Source organism: Macrotis lagotis, chromosome 1, assembly GCF_037893015.1.
Source record: "Macrotis lagotis isolate mMagLag1 chromosome 1, bilby.v1.9.chrom.fasta, whole genome shotgun sequence".
Classification (NCBI taxonomy): domain Eukaryota; kingdom Metazoa; phylum Chordata; class Mammalia; order Peramelemorphia; family Peramelidae; genus Macrotis; species Macrotis lagotis.
The window spans coordinates 237,269,717-237,289,136 of NC_133658.1; the positions used below are offsets into that span (position 1 = coordinate 237,269,717).

The 19,420-nt window shown below is 37.9% G+C and overlaps 1 protein-coding gene across 1 annotated transcript in view; it reads left to right on the plus strand.

Moving 5' to 3' along the window:
- ALK (ALK receptor tyrosine kinase) overlaps window positions 1–19,420 on the plus strand; it is a 1,220,046-nt gene that overhangs the window by 1,063,474 nt on the left and 137,152 nt on the right. Inside the window, exon 9 of the mRNA XM_074209779.1 lies at window positions 15,000–15,169. Within this exon, the coding sequence (XP_074065880.1) occupies window positions 15,000–15,169 (170 nt within the window). The remainder of the gene's footprint in view (window positions 1–14,999; window positions 15,170–19,420) is intronic.

The following is a 19,420-nucleotide window of genomic DNA, read 5'->3' on the forward strand; positions in this document are numbered from 1 at the left end:
AGTATGAGATGTGCTGGATAAATTTGAAATGACCTCAGGGGAAATGCAGTAAGGTTATGAAAGATTGGCAAAAGCTTCTTGCAGAAAGGGGGACTTTAACTGAGACTTGAAGGAAAACCAGAAGCAGAGATAAGGAGGGAGAATAATCCAAGGTTGCAGGATAGTCAATGAAAATTCCCTGAGAAAGTAATATCATTGAATCTCAGAAAATGTGAAAAGAAGCAGAAATTAGTCAGGTTACAAAGACTTTTAAAGATGGATGATTTTATATTTGATCCTAGAAGGAATAGAGAGTCAATAGACTTTATTGAGTTGGAAGAGGGGAAGAAGTTTCAGAAGAAATGATATGTCATATCTGATCTTTCCAAAATTAAATTTGATCATCTGAGTAGAGAATGAACTGGAGTGGGGAGAGAGTTGAGGCAGAGAGACCAATTAACAGACTATTGGAATAGTCTCCATGTGAGATGATAGATTGCTAGGATGGTGTTATTCTCAATAGTAATGATGATGTTGATGACATTCAGCCTTTGTTCTGGAAGAAGACTATGACATCAGGGAGGTGATGCAATGACAAGCAAGTAAATTGAATTTGAGTGAGGGGGTATTGTGCTAAGTCACCAGCTTCACTTTCTCCTCTTGAGCTATCTGGGTCCAGTGGACACATATGAATCAGGGCAACTGGAGGTGGCCTTGGACCATTAGGGTTAATTAACTTGTTCAAGGTCACACAGCTGGTAAGTGTCTAGTGTCCAAGGCCAGACTTGAAATCAGATCCTCCTGACTCCAGGGCTGATGTGCAAGTGGATAGAACACTGCTCTTGGAATCAGGAATACTCCTCTTCAGAAGTTCAAATCTGACCTCAGACACTTACTATATGGTGACTCTGGGTAAATCACCCTTTTGCCTCAGTTTCTTCATTTGGAATACATGCTGGAGAAGTAAATTGCAAACCTCTCCAGTTTCTCAATAGTAATAGAAAAGTTATGAAGAGTTTATTAGGAAGAAAAGTTCAATTTTTTACATATTGAGATTGAGATATCTAGGGGCATCCAGTTTGAGGTGTCCATTGGGCAATTGTAGATGTAAGACTATATGTCAGGAGAGAAGTTGATACTGGATAAATTGATCTGGGAATCATCTGTAGAGAGATGAACATTGAAACCATGGAAAAAGTACAAACCAAGAAGAGAATGATACTCAGGAAAAAGTAAGGAAAAAGTACAAAGCAAGAAGAATGGAACTCAGGAAGAGTTGTGGAGGACATTTGCAATTAGCAAGTATGACCTAGATGAAGATCCAGCAATGGAGCCTGAGAAGTGCTCAGACAGAGGAAATAGGAGAGAGCAGTTTCATGAAAATCAAGAGACAAGAGAGTATCAAAGAAGAGAACGTGATCAGTGATCAGTAGGTTGTAGAGAGAGATAATAAGGATGTAAATGGCCATCAGATTTGACAATTAAGATAGCAATGGTTTCTTTGGAGAGAGCTGTTTCAATTGAATCATGAAATCAGAAGCTAGAGTGCCAAGAGTTAAGGAGAGAGTGAGAGGAAAGGAAGTGATGACGCTATTGTAGACAAGCCTTTTCAAAGAGGAAGGAGTGATACAGTACAATTAATAGCCAATAGGGATAGATGGATCAAGTGAGAGCTTTGGAGGATGAGAAAAGAATCATGGGCATATTTGTGAGCTGTAAGGAAGCAACCAGTGGACAGGAGAGACTGGAGTATCAATGAGAGAGTGGGCATGATAGAGGGCACTATCTACCAGAGATGGGATGGAATTGGATCACTAGCACAGGTAGAAGGTTTGCCTTGACAAGGGGAAAAACATATGAAATAGGGGTGAAAGATGAGGTGGTATGATAGTAGAAGGCATAGAAGACATCTGAGTGATGTGAGACGAAGAGAAGCAAAATGACCTCAATTTTTTCAGTGAAATATAAAGGTAAGGTTCTCAAATGAGTGTGGAAGGAGAGGGTGTTATAGGGGATATAAACAGGAAAGAACAATTTTGAAAAAGCCACTGTAGTGAGTGGAAAAATAAATCAATTAGGGAGGTGTACAAGCATTTCCTTTCTATGGTGAAAGCCCTTTGACAGTATATAATATAAATTTGTGGTGGACCCAATCAGCACAGTTTCTTTTCTTTTTCTTTTCTAATTTATTTTTTCCAGTTACATGCAAAGGTGTTTTTCTACATTTAACCTTTTACAAGTCTTTGAGTTTGATATTTTTCTTCCACACTCTCTTTACTCTCCCCACCCCATGGAGTGAACAATCTTATATAAGTTGTACATATAAAATCGTGCTTAGCATATTTCTTTATTAGCCATGCTGTGAAAGAGGAATTAGAAGTAAGGGGAATAAAAAACATGAGAAAAAAGGACATGGGATGAATAACACTTGTGAGTGATCATAAAGTCAAAGGCATGATACTGAGTTTCAAAGGGATAGAGGGAATTGGTCAATGAAAATGAGTAACTTGAGGAATTAAGAGGTTAGACTGTTTGAAGACATAATTATCAATATGTACATGGAAGTCCCCCAGTCTGAGGGCTGCAATTGATGAGTAGAGAAATACTATGGCCAGGTACTGAACTTGTTGATGAAGGAAGGAGAGAATCCTGGAGTTTAGTAGCTAACAGCTACCACAATATTAATTGGGTGATAAATATACATATTAAATTCACTTTCAAGGACAGGTTACTAAATGATAGTAGTAGAGGGAGAGCCTTAACATGACCATCAGGAGCAAAGAGTGTTCCAACTCCTCCACCTTGATCAATGTGCATATGGGTACATGTGTGTATGTATGTTAGGAAAACAAGAGGTAGACAATGAAGCTAGTACCTTCCTCAGTGAGCAGACCTCAGCTACCTCTGAAAACACCACTCAAGAGTAGATCACATAAGGATAAGGACAGAGGTTAATAAAATCCCCAGAGTGACAGGATTCTACTCGTCAAGTTAAGTTGTAAGTTGTAGCTATAAATCCCTACTTCTTTTGAGGAAAGGGGCCTGGTCTAACCATTCTGCATCACTTCCCTTGACAAAATAGGTTCTAAATATTGGAGATTTCCCTTCAACAATGCATTCACATACTCTCTTGTACATGTCACCTCAAAAGAACACCACAGGGTGCTGCTGATGGTAGCCTTCAGTTTCTTCTGATATTATTTGGTTACCAGTAGAGCACCCAGTGTGTCCACCTGTAATCCTTCCCTTGTCCAGCCTATCTTGTCTTCCTATCATGTGACTCTTTAATACCACCTCTATTCATCTAATCCTATTCTTTGGAATTTCTCATTATTTACATGGTGTTCACTGCCTCCACCCACCATGTGTTTCTCCATTGCTCTCTGTGTGATATGAATTTTTATTTCCTTGGCAGCAGTAATATTCCAGATTTTGCTGCCTTAAAGCAATTCCAATAAAATGTTAGTATTGAAAAGATAGGCCCTTGTTAGATGTCTTTCTAAGTATCTTACATCTAAAGAACTGGCTATAAAATATTCCATTCATCTCTCCCTTCCGAACTGAACATTCCAGTATACTCAGAATGGAGCAGAGCTTCCCTGAGTCACCCCTTGAGATTTTGATAGACATCAATTTCCTAAGCCAGGATTTGACAGTCTGTGTTTCTGTCCAACATACACCTGCTAACCTCCTTCCTACTCCTTCTCTTGAAGCAAAATCATAATCCATCTCCAGTCTTTCCTTGTGAAAATAAAACCCTATGGCCTTCTCATGCCTGGCAGTATGGAAAGCATCATCTGGTTTCTTCAAATGCCAACAGCTTGTGAAATCGGTCCCCACCCCCTCTGGGAAGCCTGAGGAATCTGATGTACAGTCTGCCCCAGAAGCCCCAAGATAGCCTGGCAATACCAGGACCCCAGATGGACAGAATGCAATCTGGTTTTAAACCCCAAATCCAGGTCCTTCCTATAAGCTCTGGTGATGCCCCCTTCCTCATTTACCACCTCCCTGTCCTAAACCCATCCAGTGTGGGAGAAGGATGGTCTTCAGGAAAATACCCTGATCAAGATACTGGTGACTGTTGTCCACTAACCTCCAGGATACTTCTTCCCTCAACAAGTTCATGCCTGAATCATAGTCTTTCCCTCATCACTTTAAGGGACTTCTATGTACATGTTGATAATTATATCTTCAAACACCCTAACTTCCCAATTCCTCGATGACTTATTAAGTAACCACTTTCCTTAAAACACAAATTGGAATTAGAAAGAATTAGAGAGAATTGGAGAGAATTGAATTCTGTGCCAGACACTTAACACTTATGTAACCTTCAGTAAATCATTTAATCGGCTAATTAAGCTTTATCAATTCTCTAGGTGCTTGGGTTACAAACACAAAAAGGACACAATCCCTGCCCTTAAGGGGCTTACATTCTCCTGAAAGCCTCAGTTTTCTCATTTGTAAAATAGGAACAATCTTAAATCTTAATTAAATGTTAACTATATTTTTTTTTAGGCAATGGGGTTAAGTGGCTTGCCCAAGGTCACACAGCTAGGTAATTTGAACTCAGCTACTCCTGACTCCAGGGCTGGTGCTCTATCCAATATACCACCTAGCCACCCTGTTAACTATAATTTTTGCTGTTTTTATCCTTCTAATCACACAGAGGTTTCACCCAAGCAAGAAAAGAAATCATTTAGTGGAAGGAAACAGAAATGAGCAGTGCATGTTATTGCTACCATGGAAATGGTCAAGAACTATGACAGAAGGTGACAGGTTAAGCGATGGTGTTACCATGCTCCTGCCTCTCAATGCCCAAAGATCATTGACCTCTTGTCTTTTCTCATTCAATCAGCTCTGCTGATTCATGGCTCTACCTCTGTTGGATAGCAAGTATGAATCATGAGAAGGAACTCTTGCCCCTTGTTGAAATTATATCTGAAACCAGTCTTTGGTCCGACCAGGCTTCTCCATCTCAGTGCCCATGATCTGATTTCTATAGCATGGCTTCAGAACCCCTAAGATCTTAGGAGGTGGCACTGGCAGCGACCATCTCTACCAGGGAATACAAATCAGTTCTTTAAGTCACAAGCTTTTGCTACATGCCCAAGTAATAGGGTTGAAATTTGGTTCTGAAAAGTGTAAAGATTGGAGTGAGTAGATACATTTTTTCAAATAGCCTTTTTTTGTTTTTGTTTTTGCAAGGCAGTGGGGTTAAGTGACTCACCCAAGCTTACACAGATAGGTCAACTATCCTTTCACAAACATCTGCCCTTCCTACTGACTCTGCTGAGTGAGGAGGAAAGATGTTGGTCTTCTTGGTCAAGGTTATGGACTAATTAGCAGCCTACTTAGATACCATTATTCCCTGCAGGGGACTCACAATGTCATTGGTTAAACTGTCTAATAAGATTTGTGCAGTCATGGAATGGGTAAGTTACTCAATGCTAAGAGGCAGACTCACAGATTAGAGAGGCAATCTAATAGATGAATAAATGGATGGGCAAATGAAGAGAAAAATGTCTATTAAACCATCAATAAGTATTTGTGGGTCTCTTACTATGTGCCTCAATATGTAAATAGGCCAACCATTAAGAATGTGTGTACTTAGATTTAAAGTTGGAAAGGACCTTGAACCTAAGCCCGTCATTTTAGTGAAGAGGAGACTTGAGGGGCAAAAAGATTGTTTGATCTCTCCAAGACCAGGTTGTAGAGGGGAAGATTTTAACTCAAGTCCTCTGAAACTAAATCCAACATTCTTTCTATGTATCAACATGCCCCCCCTCCCCAAGAAATCCTGGGATCAGGAATCCCTTCCAGCTATTTGTCAGAACATTTCATTAAAAATCCTGAACACTTATAACAAGACCTCCTATGGTGTTCCTAGAAGGGACCCCAGAAACCTCCTAGTCCAGAGATTGAGGACCACTATGTTGATCAGGTGACTTGTCAGGACTGTATTTCTAGATTTATTCAATTGAGAAATCAGTTTTCATGCTGCCCAATCACTGTCCTGAACTTGCTGTTTTAGCCTTGTTATAATGGAGTTGGCTTTATCTCAAAAACAGATAAATATGTGAGCTTGCATGTTGTTGTCTTAACTAAGCATAGAATCAGTAAGGGAAAAAAGCAACACAATAAGACAAGACATAATAAACATCTAAAAGTGTCTGTGAAACTACCATTCCTCTTAGACCCTGAGAGCCCCCCAGACAACACAGAAACTGCTTCCAGCCCAGAAGTTCCAGGAAATGCAATCTAAGTTTGTTTACTTCTCCTGCCCTTGTAAGCTCCCAGAGGAGTATAAATTACCCAGTATCCACAGACTCTTCCACGGTGTATCCTGCAGAGCCTAGACATCAAGCAGAGCTGGTCATTAGAGGACGATGCAAACACTCAGATCTCTGTTAAGTCTGGAATGTAGAATTAGAGATCCAGAATGAATTGGAATTCAAGGAAGTTGTGGTATATTCTCAAGCTTGACAGCGTATAGTTACTGACAGGGACCTTTCTGTCCAGTTTTGATGTTGACTAGCCCATTAGGGAGCAGATCAAATAGATTCAGGAGTCGACAAAGAACATCACCATTACTGGAGCTGTCATCCCTCTCTCCAATCTTCAGAACCCCTGAACTTCTGCAGCTGTGCATTTCCTTTTTGATTCTGCATCAAAAGAGCTCTTACTACTCTATATACAGTAGGCAGAGGGGATAGCTATAGCATGAAGGTTATTACATATAAAATGTATGATTTTGCCAGTGGAGGGAATTCCTATAGGGAAACTCCTTCTACCAAGAGATCACAAATTGCTTATGACTAGATATCCTAAGGAGTTGTCTTAGACACAGAATTAAGTAATTTTCCCAGGGTCACACAGTATAAGAAAGGGTATCCTGGCTCTAAGCCATTATTATAATTGACAACAAGTTATCTTGGTAATTGAGAGTTATTATTATTATTATTTTTAATCATCATTATTAATCTCCCTATATTTTATAGAGTTCAGATAGAAACACTATTAATCTACTATTATTCTATATATTTCATATTCTGTGGACTATTACATAGAAGGTGGATAAGATAACTAAAATTAACTATTTTTTATAATTATGCAGCTATCATATTCAGGAAAATAGAGAAGACATATATATATATATATAAATACATGCATGCACACACACACACACACACACACACATATTTTTATTTCTTCAGATAGTTCTTTTTCATTTCTATATAACTTGGAGATAATTGCTAGTCAAGAGGTACTAAAACATTGTCCCAAAGCTTTTATGGATGAACATTATACCCACTGGATTGTGGACACTGATTATACATTTCTTCCTGTTTTGAGTACAGTTTGTTATCTGAGTTTCCAAGGATATTTTGAGACCTTTACTTTTAATATAGGGAATTGTCATATGTTAGTTTATGAATAGGGAGTTTTTGAGTTCTGATTCTAGCTACCAGGTTTTGACTTGCTACATATTTCATAGATACAAATATTTTTGTAGACTTCAAAATTTTTGAAGACTTTTAATGACAGCCATTTGTTTGATGCTTTGTTTTGTTGACACATGTAGGTTCAGTTCCTCTAGATGAACTCAGAGAGGACTTTTTGATTCCATTCTTGTTGGATCTTAGCCATTTCATAAAGTCCATCCAGGGGTAATCTCCTTTAGTGTCATTTCCCCCATTAGCACATTGCCCTCTATTGACCCCTCCCCATTTCATTCTGAAATACTAAAAAACTCCCTTTTCCACTTTTCTTTCCTGGGCAAAGATCCTGGGCATAGGATCAGATTGGAATCTGATCCCTTCAGAAATGGATATAACAAAAGAAAGATGACATTATCATTTTCCTCTTCTTGGCAGCATTGAAACAGGATGTGAATTTTCTTGGCTGAATGCAGACTGTTTTCTCTGTAACATGTTAAAAAGAAAAGGCATTTGAGTGGATGTTTTCAGTTTGGACCCTGGGGCTCCATATCCTTTCCATGGCCCGGAAGCCCTAGTTTTTTGAAGGCTTGATAATTGCAATCCTTTGGCACCTTCCCCTTTAATTTGGGTGTTGTTGAGAATCTGCATCCCACCTGCCTTTGAGGACATTGTTGTGATTTTTCATTAGGCTATTTTTAGTCAGAGAGCTGGTGTTTATTTTTCCAGGTGAATTAAATAGTAGGGTGCAAAAATATGGAGCTTTTTTGAACTCTAACATTCCTAAAGTATTTATCCCTTCCAAGAGAACACAATACAACAGGGGAAATGTTGGAAATCACCATATATCCTATGTAATATGAATATTTATGGGCTCTTTCATCCCGTGTATTTTGGGATTCAATATAAGGATGAAAGAAGGATTTCTTTCAAAAATTTCAAATAAATAACTTAGAAGGTACTTAGGTAGGTAACTTAGAAGATTTAGCTATATTTATATGCCCCCATGATAAAGGTCACATCTACTATTCAAGCTTAGATAATTTTGGGAATTCTTCATTACCAGATGATTGGCTACCAGGTAATGGACTCTAAGATTTATAAAGTGCTTTCTTTTTGATCACTCTAGAACATAGTCAGTGTCTTCATCACTCCTATTTTTATGGATGAGAAAGCTGAGGCTTAACTTTCCATGGTGACACATATAAGTAAGTGACAAGGACAAGGTTTGCAAAATTTAGAGATGTCAGGAACCATAGGGATCCCCTAATCCAATCCCTTTATTTTCTAAATGAAGAGATTAGATCACACAGCACACTTGAGACTCAAATATACAAATTCTGTACTACCAAATTCTGTGTTTTCTCACTACCTAACTTTGAACATGAACCTGACTCCAGCTTCCTTTTCATTATACCAAGCTCACTTTTCCTTTACCTGTATGGGTCTTGCTAACCTAGAATATTTTATAGCAACTCTCATAATAGTCTTAAAAAATTAGGGTCATGTAGTATCACCTCCACTGGGAAAGAAAAAGAAAGGAAATAAACTTACATATCAGCAAGCTGAAGGGAGAGATGTTGCCTTTAGGGCTTTCTGGAAAGGGAGGGAACAGAAATCAGGTTGGAAATCAGGCCCTGATTTGCTTGTCAGTTTCCAAGTTGTAAATGCTCACACTTAACAGTCAAGTCTTAAGCCTGTTTGAACTGACTCCAGCATTCCCTTAGAATATCTCTTTAATTCTTAGAATTTCATTGACTCGAGAAACCCAAAGGCCATCTTGTCTAAATTATATTTTTGAACAAGAATCTCTAACGTGGCCATGAAGTGGTCAGCCAACTATGTTTGTGCCAGAAATGGTGATAAGTGCTGGGGGTATAAATATAAAAAAAAAAAAACAAAAAGCAAACAAAATTAAGGTAAATTTTGACCTCAAAATAGCTTGCATTCTAATAGGGAAACACAACTCTGTGTGTGTGTGTGTGTGTGTGTGTGTGTGTGTGTGTGTGTGTAAGTAAGTAAGTAAAAGGTGACCAAGAAATAATATTTTGGTCTGGAACATCACAGGGGTAGAGGTAGTAAGTGGCATCCTAGAATAGCTATTGATACTTCTTTTTGTGGAATAATAATATTGGTTTCATGTATTTCCAAAACAAAAGAAGAAAAGCAGAATTGTCAGTGAATGACTAGGTACAATGAACTTCTACCAATAAGGTGGCAACAGTAGCAGTGGCCAGCTTTTGTACTAGGAATTTGACCAGAGAGTGTCTTGGAACCCAACTACCCTTTTAGGAGACCCAGTCTATATTAAGATACCTTTAAATTTTAGGGCATTTTTGTTACATCAACCTGAAATTTACCCCTCTGAAACTTATACCCATAGTTCTCCTGGTTCTGCCCGCTGGAAACCAAGAACTAGTTTAATCCCTGTTCTGAATTCTAACTTTTCAAACATTGAAGAAAGCCATTATGTATATATTTTGTATTTTCCCAATAAGAATATGAACTCTTTGAGAAAATAGATCTCTGATTTTTATCATCAAACCTGAGTACAATGTCTTGCACATGATTTTTCTTTCATTTGTTTATTCATTCACACATCTCCATCAGTCCTTTTCTCTAGGACAAAAATGCCAGTTGTTTCCATTGATGCTCATGTGGTTTGGTAGTCCTTTCCTCATAATCTTAACTTCTTTTTTCTAAAGAGTATCCACTTCCTATGTGTTATTTCTAAAATGTGGTATCCAGAAATGAGTTCAGAGTGGTCTGAGCAGAGTCAAGTACAGTAAGACTTTCATCTCTCTTTTTCTAGAAAATAGACTTCTCTTAAAGCAACCCAAAGTACCATTAGCTTTTTTTGCAAGCCATGTTTTGAGGTTGTAATTACCTTAATATAACAAAAATTCTCTCATCTTCCTTGTGAAATTGATTATTCTGCCCAACTTTGTTCAGGTAAAAGACCCTACTTGTAGTTTGACATAGGTCAGTCAGCAGTAGCCTATACTATCTCATTTGGCAAAGCTATTTTCTATCACTGACTACTTCAACACCATTAATTTTCAACCCATTTCTCCTCTGCTTCCTGCCTCCAAGACACTAAGAAACTTTTATTTTAAAAACCCCAAATTCCCAGCAAAACAACTGAGATCAGGGGCCTTTACAATATCACCAGATGATGGGAAGTAGAGTTGAACCTTCCTTTACTTCACTTTTCTTTCCTTCCCTTGCTTGCTGTCCCAACTTCTACTCTTGAGCAAGGAAGTTTTATTCAGATGTTCACTTGTTCATTTAACAAACATTTATTGAATCTTACTATATAAGAAATCAAGGAATACAAAAAAAATCACATTCTATCTTTACTCTCTAAGGAGGTAAGACACCCACAAATAAGTACATTACAAGGCAGTATATAATTAGGGCCATATGAATAACTTGGACTATAACTACTAAAGAACTTCCAGAAAGAGAGTTAACGTTTTCATTAGATGTGATCAGAGAAGGCTGCATGGAGTTAGTGACACTCGAACTGAGACTTGAAGATTGAAATAAGAAAAAGGAAAGAGTATAGAAAAAAGGAAAAAGAGAAAAGATAGATAAAGAGACAGAGACACTACCAAATGACAGTAGTGAGAGCAATCAGCTGAACTGTCATCCACTGAGGTAAAGATTTACTTCAAATCTGACCTCAGACACTAACAAGCTATGTGACCCTAGGCAATAATCCTGTTTGCCTCAGTTCCACATCTATAAAATGAACTGGAAAAGAAAATGGCAAAACATTACAGTGGTTTTTGGCATGAAAACCCAAAAATATGGTTACAAAGAGTCAAATATGACTGAAAAATAACTGAACAACTATAAAGGACCTACTGGGTATATTCATGAAAATGACACCCCATCCTTGCTTGAGAATAGGACTCCATAGGTGCCCTTGGGAGAAGAAATATGACTTCTCCTTTTAAGCCTGGAATAGACTTTCAAGGCAAAGGGAAACTTCTGTTGCCTTCCTATCTACCCACCACTGTGGTTATTCAGTTCAAATATGCTAGAAGTTCTATCTGCTCTAAAAGATTATTCTTTTTCTTCCTCAAATAAACTATCAACTCTCTTAATGCTTGACTGCTTGAACCCCAGGCAGAAATCTCACTCTAGCAGCATTAACTTGAATTTATGGAAATAAACTCAAATGCTTTAGACCTCCTCCCTTCTGGGATTTCTCTCTTCATATCAAATCTCCTATGTGCATTCAGACAAAAGACAAGAAAGCTATCTTTTTTATGCAGTTCCCAAAAGTACCAAAAGCCAACCCTAAGAGGAAGAAAAGTCTATGAGAAGCTAGTCTCTCTATCTCTGTGAAGACAAGCAATTGCAGTCAGCAATTAGGGCAGGCAAATGATGACAGAGGTGCACTCTATAAGAACATACCAGAGAGACTCTCCAACATCAGTCTTAATATTAGGCACCAAACACTCTTAATTCATATTGTTACCAGTAGTATATAAGCTGTCCCATGTCCTGCACAGTGTCTGTGCCTCAACAGACTTTTAAACCTATCCAGTGAGAAGCTTTGAGCACATAATCAAGCCCCTAAGTTTTAAAGTCTCGTACCTTCAATTTACTTGGAATAATGACCATCTCCCCTCTGTCCCATCATTCTGTCTTCTGTTCTTGGTCTCACAGTTTAAATCTCAAGGCCAGGAAAAACTCTCCTGGGTTGATAAGAGAGGTAAGAGTTAAGGAGAAGTCACTGAAAAATCTCTTCTCCAACCTACATGCATTTCTTGCATCATGATCTTGGAGATACCTGCAGGAGATCTGACCAAGGTAATGCTATAAAGACAGATAAATATATAGCAAAGCAGTTATAAATATAAGCATTATATGCTATATAAAATACATGTATATTATGGGAATGAATAATATAATATATAATAAAGCTTTTTTAAGTTACATTGGAACCAGGTTCTGAAGGGCTTTAAATGCCAAAAATAGTTTGTACTTGGTCCTTTATACATTGTCTTCAAAATCAGCATGTTTTGCTTGCACAATAACCAGCTTTTCTTCTTCTTTTGAGCTATCTTTCATTCCTGTGTATTTACATTCTTCATTTCTCTCTTTTGTCTCTTTGGTAGAGATTTTAGTTTTTCTACTCTGTTCATTATTTTTAATGTATAGAACATATATTCTGCTCTCAAAATTCTCATTTCTCTTTTTAACCACTCAGGAATAGCATGCTATAGTTTCATGTTCTTTTCAAATTCCACAGGGGTCTCTGTCTCATCAAGTATTGGATCATTTTATTTTACAGTATTTATTCATGGATTCCTGAACTTATTTGCTAAATCTGGAAGCCAAAAATCCTCTGTTATTCCTTTTGTTCTGTTGACTTATCTCTTTATGTTCAAGGTCTTTGAGTTTTCTTTTTCCTAAAATCTTTGATACTTTCATTCCTTTCTTCCCCCACCCACCCTTATTTTTCCTTATCACTCATTTTCTGACTCCCTCCCCTTCTGATTCTGGTTTCAAGGGAGGCTGGATCTCAAAGCATCTCACCTTCTTCCTGCACTAGGCAATTCATAGTTCACCAGTTGAAGTTTCTGTTCTAACTGCCTTTTGGGTGGTCACAACTGACCCAAACTAAATATCATGCTCTTTCCTTTAAGCCTGTTAGAATTCTGCACAACCTCACTACATGTACAACATCCTGTTCTGGTGACCTGTTTAATTCCCTCTGTTCCTCAGTTCTCTGATCTAGCATCATCCATTTAGTCCATTACAGGTTGCAGCCCCAAGAGGCTTTATTTCTAAAGAACTATGGCTAAACTAGATGTTGAGAATCAATCAAACTTCTGCAACCTAGAGGGTTTCCCCAACACTTTAAAAAGAGAAGGGGACCCTGGGGTTTAGGAGTAAGTGTTGATATAAGATTATGTCATGTTCTTGGGTTCACTGCTGCAGCCCTATCACTTGTAGCTTGGGAAGGAAAGGAAGGGTGCTTTTGTTTACCTTCTTTTGGATTCTGAAAATCTTTAACCATGGAAACAGTTGAAGTTCCTTTATCCTTGGAACATTATTTCTGCTTTAGGGAGGTTTGAGACATCTTGGGCACAGGAAAAAATGTCTGTCTATCAAATTGTTGCTTATGTGATCATATTTAATGCACAGGTGATAGAGACTTATTGGAGTTTATTAAATAGAAGTAAAACAGTATCATATATATATACATACATATATGTTTATATATATATATATATATACACATACTCACATATATATATGCATTTTTATATGTGTATTTGCTATTGTCCCTAAAAAATGTAAGCTCCTTGAGGGCAAGACTAATGTTATTTCATAACACTGGGTCTCAGTTTCTTCTCTGTATTCTGAAGTTCAATAGCAAGTACTGTCCAGTCTATGGTACTCATATTTATTCATAATTATATATATATATATATATATTCCCATTTATATATAAATAAGACAGTCCCTGGTCACGAGCAGTTTTCAACTTAATTAGGAGAGAGAACACATATAGTTCAACTCCAGGACAGATTAAAACGTCCAGAGGTCCATAGAATAAAGGGATAGGAGAAAGGGCGGGGGGTGCCTATAGAACTCTGAAAGACAAAGCAATAGGACAGGTGATATATCTAGTAAATATCAGAGGTAAAATTCAATCCCAAGTTTCTTGTCTCTCTCCCTCCCTACAGGAGAGGTGGGGGACTCACACAGGCAAATGAACATTTTGAATAATTCAAAGCATAGTTAGTGCACTTCAGTCCATCCTTTGAGATCTACTGGACTCGATGATCTCGAATTTGGCAATTAAGAGATCCTTAGTGACTTTGGAGTGAGCTATTCAGTGGAGTTGTAAGAAGCTAGATTGCGAAGTGTTACATGCTATACCCATATTCACATCTGTTGTAGGGACATTACAGTAGTGGTGACAAAGTGAAACAGAAATGGGATTTACTAATCCTTTAAGGGATTAAGAATCCCAATGGGCTGCATATTGACTTAGCTTTAAAATGTGATGTTATCTATGTTTTATTGATTTTTTATTGATTTTGTTAAATATTTCCCAATTACATTTTCATTTTCTTCCCATATCACTGGTATGATAGGCAGATGATCCATCAGCCACTTACTTGTTTAACACCTCTGTACAGAACTATTTCCTTTGGTATACCCTTGGTCCCTGGTACAGTTGATGGAACATAGTAGATTTTTAATGAGTGCCTAACTGAATTTAAGATGTCTTTCATCTCTAGTATCCTTTGATTCTGTGTTCTAAGGTAACATGGCCCTCAATCTCCTCACCTACTTAGTCTAATTTGGCAAACATCCAATCTAAACTGATCCAATGAGCATTTATTAAGTGCCTGTTAAGTGCAAGACACATTTGCACTTCAGGGCACCAGAAAAACAAAGTCAAAAATGAAACAGTTCCTGTCCTCAAGGAGCTTAAATTCTGTTGAAAATCTCTAGGGGAAATTTTTTAGTTTTCAGGTATCAATTGTTGCCAGTTTAGTGTTTCCTCAAGCAATGATCAGTTTTTCTTTCTGGATCTTTTGTTCCTTGTAGCTCCAATTCTCATGGCTCATCTATGGAGTCTTGGAAGGAAATATCTCCCTGATGCTGATGGAGAACAAAACTGGGAAAGAACAAAGCCGAACCATCTGGTATTTTGCCAACAGCGAAGGTTCCGGCATTTGGCATCGGATGGTCTTACCTCTTCCTGATGTGTCAGACAGGTTAGTATCCATTCACCCTTTCCCTTTATTCTCTATTTCTTCTTTCTGGGTTTCCACAAGGTAGAGTACACATAGAATAACAATAATTCTCCTTTCCAAAACCAAAATTTTATAAAGCACCTTCCTTACAACAATCTTGTGAGATCAGTTCTGCTCATGTCATTATCCCCATTTTGTAGATGAGGAAAATAAAGCTTAGAGCTTTTATGTAAATTGCTCATGTGAGGTCATCATCATTTTACACAGGAGATAACTGTTTTAGAGAGTTGAAGTGATTTGTATGCTATCAGAACAAGATTTTAATCCAGGTCTCAAAACTAAAGTCTGGCATTAGTTCTGTTACACATACATACATACATAGACACACACACACACACACACACATTCACACACTCACACTCACACATACAGAGAGAAAGGGGGGAAGAGAGGGAGAGAGAGAGAGAAAGTCCCTTCTCAAAAAGACTCTAAAGCATTTTGAAAAGGGCTTAAATACTACCATACACCTCTTATAAAGAAAAGAAGGAAGGGAGGGAGATAAAGGAAGAGGTGGAAAGACAGAGAGACAAAGATGCAAACACACACACACGCACACAAAGACACACACTCACACTTGATATGGAAAGGGACTGCTTAGTGAAGCATTTGAAAAGGGCATAAATCCTACCATACATATCTTATAGTCAGAGAGAATGAGGAAGGGAAAAAGATAAAGGGAGAGGGACAGAGATATAGAGACGCCCACATTTTAAAATATCCCATGCATTATCTCTGTACCAATGTTGATGGATTGAATGTTGACTTTTCCATAGATAAAGCCACATATGACAACCCTCATCCTACCTCCAATTATTAGCAATCACATTTTATCTCCTATGATGCTTGCCAATCTCCAGAATGTTTTCATGCTCATCATTTCGTCTGATGCCACCAATAACCCTGTGAGATGGGTAGGACAAATGGTATTCCATTTTTACAGATGGGAAAACAAAATGAGAAAAATACTGTGACTTGCTGACAATCACACAGCTAGGTAAAAGTAGTGCTATAAATATGGAATGTAAAAATTTCCTCTCTCCCAGTCTGGAACCCCATGTATGATATTCTGTCAAGGAAGATAAATAGAGACTTTGGTGTTCAGAAAAGTGCCACTGTCTTCCATCCTCATGTGCTTTCATTTCTATAACTCTTGGTCATCATAATCTACCAGTGGAAAATGTTGCTTAAGGAGAAGAGGTAAATTTGGGCAAAGTCATCATTCCCTTGAAAGGCAAACATTTCCAAATGATTTCTTTGGATGATTGAGCTTATGTACTCTTAGGGACAGGGGGAGGAAGGAGACACTCATTTCTACAGAAGAAAAGATTTTTAAGAGATTGGAGGATAGGGAGAAAGAAAGAAAGCCATTAGTGTCTATTATTCACAGAAGTTTCTGCATTTGGGAACCAACATGACTTAGCTGAAAGGATATTGGTCTGGCCAGCAGAAGACCAAGAAACACATCCTCTGTTACCTCTAAGCTTTCTGTCCTAGAACAAATCACATAATGACTCTGAGTCTACGTTTCCTTCTCTATAAAACGAAGTTGGATTTAAACTACCTCCAGGTCCCTTCCTACTCTAAATCTGTGACTGAATGACAAATTCAGACTTCTCTCTTTTAGGTTGTTGGTTTGTTTTGTTTTGTTTTTTTCAAGGCAAATGGGGTTGTGGCTTGCCCAAGACCACACAGCTAAGTAATTATTAAGTTTCTGAGGCCAGATGAACTCAGGGACTCCTGACTCCAGGGCCGGTGCTCTATCTACTGTGCCACCTAGCTGCCCCAAACTTCTCTCTTAAAAGACTTGATTTTGAAAAATTAGAGTTATTTTGTTTTTGTTGTTCAGACATTTTAGTTACATGCAACTCTTCATGACCCCATCTTGGATTTTCTTGGCAAAGATACTAGAGTGGTTTACCATTTCCTTCAGGTAATTTTACTGAGGAGGAAACTGAGGCAAACTATTTTACATTATTTATCCAGGGTCACAAAACTACTAAGTGTCTGAGGATAAATTTGAACTCAGGCCTTCCTCACTCCAGGCAAGGTGTTCTATTCACTGAACCAACTAGATGATCAGTATGTAACAGTTTTATTGGGCCCCTGACTTTCAAGAGGCCTGCTGAATTAGGAAATTTAGCAACTTTGGTAATCACTCCACACCTCAGCAATTTATGTAGCATCCTTGACCCTTCATCTATGCTTCATGGATACTGCTGTTTCCAACTTGTGCTGTTCTAATAGACAGAATGCTGTAGTAGAAAAAGCTCTGACTTTTCTGCATCTCTGCATTCTTCCACGTCAATAAAATGGAATTAATTATGGAGATAGGGCACTGTAGAGGAAAGAATATTGGATTTGGAATGAGAAATCATGAGTTCAAACCCCAGTTTGGTCATTCTTCAACCAGGTGATCCAGAGTAAATTCTTAAACTCTCTGGGCTCCATTTTCCTCATCTATAAAATGAGGGAGTTGGACTTTGATGAAGACCATTCCAGCAGTAGATCCATGACTGTAATATATGACCTCCCAACATTGCAGGACTGGGGTGAGAAAAGTGTTTTTTGTAAGACTGGAAATACCATAGAAATGGGAGTTATTAATGTAGTTATAAAGCAGCAGGATTATACAGGGCCTCAAACCTCCAAGTCAATAAAACCTGAGTTCAAATTCTATTACTAATATACCAACTCTGGTACCAGTTATGCGGTAGTAGAAAAGTAACAACGACCCTCTAAGATTATAAAATGAGTGACTGATCAGCATTGATGAGGGGAATTTCAACACTGGGACTTTACTACACTGATTAAATAGTAGGGAAGAGGGGAAATATAATTAGAAAATGGAGAAGACCAGTGTCCTTACAATGAGTCCTACTCGACAATCTCATCTGATGGCAGTAGGTTAATGTTCAAAGGCACTAGAATCTTTGAGGCTTTGTGTCCTAAGACTAATGGATTTAATTAAACAGGGAAGAAGAAGGTCAAAGGGAAAGGAAAGAAGAAAAAGATATTTAAGTTTTTTGTTCTTAGGGATTTTGAGAGCTGGGCCGAGTGCCCAGGACATGAAGACACTGCTGGTGCCCAAATGGGAGATGCTAAATGATGTAATAGGAAGAACAAAACTTGGAGTTCTGTGTTTGAACACAGAAACCTATGTTTGAATGTCAGTTTTACCACTAGTGTTTGGTTGACCTAAACCAAGTCACTTTATCTCTAACACAAGAGGGTCAATGATCTCTTTCAGCTCTTCTAACTCAAACATTTTATTATCCCAATTTGAAAGAATCAAAAACATGTTTTTTCAGGTCTACAAGTCATCTTTTGTTTGGTTTTATTTTGAGACCAGATCTCCCTATCTCACTTTGACTGAAAATGACAACCACTTACTGGCCTGATCTCAATTTATCATTTTCCCTTCTTTGACCTGCTCTGCTTCTGACTGGCTGTAATTCATCCTCCTAAAATAGCTTGGCAACCCCTCATTCCTAGAAGCTTATCATATTAGCTCTGTGCTTAGTTCAATTCAGGATCTCTGTCCTCAAGTGGTCAGTCCATCAGCCTCAGCCTTCCCACTTGCAAGGATTAAAGCATTTACCAACATATTTCTTTCTTTCATGGCCACTCCAGAGGAGCACAAGTGAATGAGATGGTAACTGTGGTTGCTCTCATCCACTGAACCTGGGGTTAATTAGAAATAACATGACTTGGTTTAATAATGGTCCCTGGATCTCAGAGATATATAATCACAGAAATGGAATACCCAAATAGTCAATTAATAGTCAACAAACAGTTATTAAGTTACTATGTTCCAAGAATGGTATTTAGCATTTGTAATATAAATGCTACTAAGGTACTAAGTAAGGATTGCGAAAGCAATAATAATTTCTGATATCTATATTGTGAAAGAAGATTAATTCCTTTTAAAGAACACTAGGCCCGTTATCAGATCACCTTATCTTGCTAGTTAGAAATGAAGTTCCCTATGTTAATTACAAATCTAGGAGAACAATGCTCAGAATGTAAGGAGTCCATCCTCCCAGGAAGAGACAAAAGAAGAATTCAGGGAGTGATGCAAAAATGATAATCTTTATAGATCAGTTTCAGTTGGAAATATTGTGCAAATTCCTATGTACAAGTCATTACAGAGGTTAATGATTTTTCCCATTTCCCAAATGGTATAAGAATCCACTTTCTTTCCCACTTTCTTTA